The sequence below is a fragment of the Nannospalax galili genome, unplaced genomic scaffold, assembly GCF_000622305.1.
Source record: "Nannospalax galili isolate Female #2095 unplaced genomic scaffold, S.galili_v1.0 scaffold1340, whole genome shotgun sequence".
Taxonomy (NCBI): Eukaryota; Metazoa; Chordata; class Mammalia; order Rodentia; family Spalacidae; genus Nannospalax; species Nannospalax galili.
Genome location: NW_008346293.1, coordinates 242,751 through 248,750, shown reverse-complemented (window position 1 = coordinate 248,750; position 6,000 = coordinate 242,751). Strand labels below are relative to the sequence as shown.

The 6,000-nt window shown below is 35.7% G+C and overlaps 1 protein-coding gene across 1 annotated transcript in view; it reads right to left on the bottom strand.

The window, feature by feature from the left end:
• The window catches only part of Trdn (triadin), a 226,845-nt gene that overhangs the window by 141,170 nt on the left and 79,675 nt on the right, over positions 1-6,000 (bottom strand). The window contains exon 8 of the mRNA XM_029568123.1: positions 1,696-1,878. Coding sequence (XP_029423983.1) covers positions 1,696-1,878 — 183 coding nt within the window. The remainder of the gene's footprint in view (positions 1-1,695; positions 1,879-6,000) is intronic.

The following is a 6,000-nucleotide window of genomic DNA, read 5'->3' as shown; positions in this document are numbered from 1 at the left end:
TATATATATGTATATAGTGTGTGTGTGTGTGTGTGTGTGTGTGTGTGTGTGTGTGTAAGAGTCTATTGTCTGTATATATGTGGTACACCCATGTCATGCAATGCCCTTGGAGGTCAGAAAGGGCATCAGATTCCCCTGGAATTGGAGTTACAAATGGTTGCTAGCCACCATGTTGTTATAAGAACAGCTAGTGAGCTTAACTGCTGAGACATCTCTCCAGCCCTGAGTAATATATTTTTAAACACACATCATGTGGTATATAAACTGAAGATTACATGCATTATTTGAGTATCAAAGTTTGTAAACTTTTGGGAAGATAAGATAAAAATATAAAGAGTGTATTATTCACATCGTACACCTTATAATAAGGAAAATTGTTTCCCCCTGCACAGGTCAAATAGCACAAATAGTTTTTTTGTTTGTTTGTTTTGTTTTGTTTGTTTTTGAGACAGGGTCTCACTATACAGTTATATAGTTCTGACCTGCTTGGAACTCACTGTGTAAACCAAACTGGCTTCTGACTCACAGATATCTTCCTGCTTCTGCCTCCAAGGGCTGGGATTAAAGTCTGTGCAGGCTAGTCTGGTGGCAAATGCCTTTAGTCCCAGTACTTGGGAACCAGATGAATACAGATCCAGCCTGGTCTACATAGAGAGTTCCAGACCAGCTGAGGCTCAATAAGGTCTCAATAAGACACCCCCCCCAAAAAAAGGGCCACTACACCCTGCTTTGAAATAACCTTCTAAACAATAATATTTAAAGGTTTTATAAAATGTTGCCTGAATAACTGAATAAATTGAATGAAAGTATTCAATTGATATCAGCATAAAACAATTTTTTATTTTTCAATGTCAATGAGAGGCACATTTTGAACAGTCCCTTCAGATCAGATTTTATGTTCTGGGTAAGGAGCTCAGGACATATAGCAACCTGGACTGAGGAATGGATTTAGGGATGGAAAAACCCAACAAGGATCCTAACTGTGGGACAAAGAGGCCCTAGTGTGTCTTTTAAAATACCATTATTTATGTTTACATAGCACCTATCCATGAAGAAGTTTATCTCCAGTTAAATGTCATATTTCTGGAAAGTAGATAAGTAAATCACACTTGTTCAAGAGGGTTCCTCTCTGGTGCAGGCCTTCCTAAAGTTATAAATTTGGTAAGGAGGCCAGTGAAGGACTCTGAGGGTTATTTTTCTTATACCAGTTTTCTCTAAATTTTCAAGAATTAATAATTTGATGCATACATTCTGAGTGATGTGCCCTTCAAAAACATCAAGAATGTATAGTTTCCACAGTATTTATTCTGTATGAGTTGAACATTGACTTTGTAAACTTGAGAGTTGCTGACATTTTTTTTTTTTCACTACCTTTCTGCAAAGAGTCTGACACAGTTCTTCAACTGTTATCCACTTCTTGATAGAAATCCTGCCTGGCGAGAATTTAGCATCCAGCCTCAATATTTAAATAAGAGCAGGTGCTAACTCAACACTCCTTAGATACTTAAAAATGCATCTTAGTAAGTGAACAAGGTTCAGTATTTCTATTAATATGCTAATTTTCAATGTACTGTACTTCCTTTGGGGGGTATTGGCTTGGATCAGTCTTTTACCCGTCTGAGCTCTGCTTTGACTGCATCGCCTTCTTGCCTAGAGTTCTTTTAGACTCTCTGGCCGCATCCTCGGGGTCTTTACCTTTCTGTTCTTGCTTTGGCACAGCTGCAGCCTCCTTGTCATCCTTCGCCTTGGCTTTCGGTGGTGGTTTCTGCCCATCTTTTCCTCCTGCAGCTGTTTGCCTCACTTTCTCCGGTTTCCCATCCTTCACTTCCTTTTTGGTCTTTTCTTCCGTCCTTTCCTTAGTCTTAGCTTTCGTGTCCTCTGTATAGAGTTAGAAATGTTGGGTTATTTTTCCTTATTTACTAAAATAATGTTTCATCTGTATTTGTTCCTAAAGCACAATTTCAAAAGAAAGAAAATAATGGAAAATTAAGGTCTTTGATAGGAATAATTGTGACTGCTACTAGAGTTCCGTTGTTTGTTTGTTTTGGATACTGTTTCTTTCTGTTTGTAATAAGGAACATAACTTGTCTACAATGAGGCATAAATAACATGCAGAGTTTGTGTGGACAAGAATGCTCAGTGCTAAAAACCCCACACCAAAGAGTACACCAAAAATAATCTCCTTTTAAAACGAATATGATCATTTTGCACCACAACTGAAAATCTTAAGGGTCATCAAGAAACAGACATTCCAACACAATAATTTTAAGAATATAATTATTAAGAATGCAAATTGGAAATTAGTTGTACTAATATAGATTCATGGAATTAAAACATGAAACCTACAGAGAATAACTGAGAGATGTGTTCTCAAATAATTTGGCTTACTGAAGCCTGAGTGTGGGAGCAGCTATTCACTCCTACATAGCCCAAGTCAGAGATAACAGTTCTAGTATTTTGTAAAGTCCTTAACTATATTCTATGAAATAAAAACTGTTAAAATTAAAATGTACTTGAAGAAATAAATTAAAACATATATATGTTCTACACACAAATCTTGTAGTATTGTACTATTAATTTGATAGTACATATATTTTGGGATAGGTAGCTGGTTTGCAGAGTAATCACTCTGAATCATTCTACTATATTTTAAAATATTTTATTATTTTGTGTGCATGAGTGTATTACCTGCATGTCTGTAAGTGCACCTGTTTCATTCAATGCCCATGGAAGTCAGAAGAGGGTGTTGGATCACCTGAAACTGGAGTTATGGATGGTTGTTAGCCTCCATATGGGTGTTGGGATTCGAACCTGGGTCCTCTACAAGAGCAGTCAGTGCTCTTAACCTCTGAGTCATCTCTCCAGTCCCTCTATTATAGTTTGAAGAACAATGATTTGCAAATATTATTTCCAATAGATAATGCATATTGGGCATTTTTAGTGTATGGAATCACATATAACTATTAGATACCAGTGAATGTCAGCAACATGTTGAGATGTCCCTTGTCATTTGTCAATGCAATGCACAGCTTTTTTTGCCACTTCTGTTAAAGATTTTGATGGAAATAAAACTATCTAGTGCCTTGCTTTGAGATAGACTAAGCCAAGACAATCGAATCACTTTCTAATTATAGAAGAATGACAATATCATATCAGATGTCAGTTTGCTTACATAACCAAAATCATGTGTGATCAAGCATTTGATTGACTTGGCCAACACTTTTCAATATATTGCACCTTGGGGACTCTCCAGAGTTGATGCTGATTTAGACATCAGAGGTGTCTTAGAAAGAAATGAGTTGCCAAACAAAAAACCAAGTTTCATGCCATGAAATTTCTCAAAGATTAAGTATATTGAGGTTCTTCATGGATGAACATCAACATCCTGTTGATGTCATAAAATTTTCATACAATATTTACAGTTGATAAATGTGTGGATTTTGTCAATATACAATGGGAATTTTCTTTTCTTTCCTATACTACACAATGATTTATGAATATTTTCTGCTTATTTCTTCTCTTTTGTACAGCAAACTCATAACTTTCTGCATATTTCAGACTTCTGCCAATACTTCAGATGAACATCATTTCAGATGCCACATGGTGATGTTTATCAGTGTCTATCTGGAGAGAAACTGCAGTGAGATGGCCAACATTATCTCCCAAGCCTACAGCCTGCAAATGTGCACCTGTCTCTGCCAGAGACTCTATCTTTGGTCACTAGTTAATGGGACTTTAAAGATCAGCAATCTGTAGTTATCTGAAGAGATTGTAATGCAGTATTTAAAACCTGTAATATCGGGATTCATCCTGCTGCAAGTTTCTTCTACAACTCTACTTCTTTTGAAAATCTCATGTATTTTTCATGTGCAAAACATCATTAGAGTACAGTTGCTACAGTCACTATTTTTCCCTATTTTTTGTTATAAAATATTCATTTTAACCAACGGTATGTACTAAGTTGAACATGTACTGAGCAGCAGACCTCATCTTCACTGTGTATGTCTGGAACATCACTTAAACTACAATCACCATGTTTATTGTGATATGCTAAATCAACCTGAATGTCCTGCATGCTAATTTCTCACTAAAACCCAAGTTCTTCATTACCAGAGAACTTCTTTCTCAACTGGATCTCAGCAGAGCTTTAGGGAAATTGGATGGCCAGTGAAGTCAATCACAGGTGTGAAATAACTTATGGGCATCCCAAGGATAACCCAGAGAATGTGTTTCCCAGCTGTGACAGATACCCTAAATTCTAAGCTGGATCCACTTTCTGAGGACCAAGTATGCCTCAGGCTGTACGACTTGATGAGGCTCAGCTAGGTAGGACATGATCACGTGAACTTGACCATGCACACCATGATTGTGCCTTCAGCCTGCAGCAATGACAGAATGTGGCAGCTTGTAGTTTTAATTCCATCTTACTAAATTCACATGCAAAAAATAAATGGCTAACTAGAATTAATCATCCTTTCATTTGAGCTTCTATTTGCCAGTACTGTTATTAAAGCATATACTTAATTCCCTATTCATGTTTTGAATTTTATAGGATTTTCCACTTATCTGTCCTTCCTGCCAGATTGGGAACAACTTGAGAATAGGAACTTTATTATTGATTTTCTATCATCATTGTGTTTAATTGCTTATTTTCAGAGGACAACAGGATTAATGTACACTAGATGAATGATTTTGATCAAAAGGAGTAATGTTTACAACATTTGGGCCATATATACAATATAGTGATGATAGATGGTAGACAGATGATAGATAGATAGATAGATAGAGATGATAGCTAGAGATGATAGCTAGATAGATGATAGATAGACATATATATCTTATATTTAATATAAATGTTTATAATAAACTTATCAGATCTTAGGAATTTTACCAACCTTTGCTTGTTTGCTTGTTTATGCTTTTATATGAAATCGTTATTTGGGGTTATCTTAAATTGTATCTGTCTGCTCCTTGTATACCAAAATTGGTTTTACTTCTGTCTTTGTACTGTGATATCAAAGATTTGTGAAATCCAGATCTATTTCAATGCCATTGAATTTTATAAATGGTAATGATGATTCCAGTGGATGTATTATAATTGTTGTTTTTCAGCATAAAAACGAAAATTTCCTTCTTTTACTGTCAAATCTTCAAAACAAATAAATTTGTCTCACATTAGAAAAAAGCATGTGATAATCTGGCCCAACATTGGTTCACTCCTCTACTGTCTCATTCCATCTTTGGCTTTTCTTCTCTCCATTATTATTTTATTAACTATGACAAAATAAGCACAGTGCACAAAGGTTCTGGCAGATGCGGTGAGCATGAGTAACACTGAACACAGATCTGCACACTCTCTTTCAGGAAGAACTTCTGATGTGGTCTAGACAACTCCTACCCTTGGGCCAGCCATAGTTTAAACAAACAAACAAAAAAAATAAACAAGTAATAATAGAAAAAACACTGTGTTGTATGAAAGTGCCACAAGGAATCATCTATTTCAATGCTGGTCACATCTTTCAAAAGGAGTTCATATTTATTTCTAACTTAAATGTTGCCTCTTTAGTTTATGTGTTTTTAACCTGATTCTGTTTTCCCAGAAACCTGCATTATATAAAGAGAACTTCTGATGAATGTCCAAATCTTAATATATAGACATGGATTAAATGAAATGAAAACCATATGTGTGGGGATTTGTGTATGTATAAAATGTGTATGATTTGTTTACACCTATTTATCAAGAAGAATGTTTGTAAAATCAAAGCATTAGCAGTGGGCAGACTAAAGAGGTTTCAACATCCCTACATTCTGGTGTTTATACACTTGTGTCACATTCTCCCCATGAATGTTGACAACCTGGGAATATGATAACCAATAGTCTATGGCAGAAGTAATTGGATTAGATTTCCACTATTTGTCAACAAAAGATTGTGATCTCCCTTCTGCTGATTCTCTCTGGCTAGGTTTAGGGAAGTCAGCTATCAAGTCAGTGTAAATTGT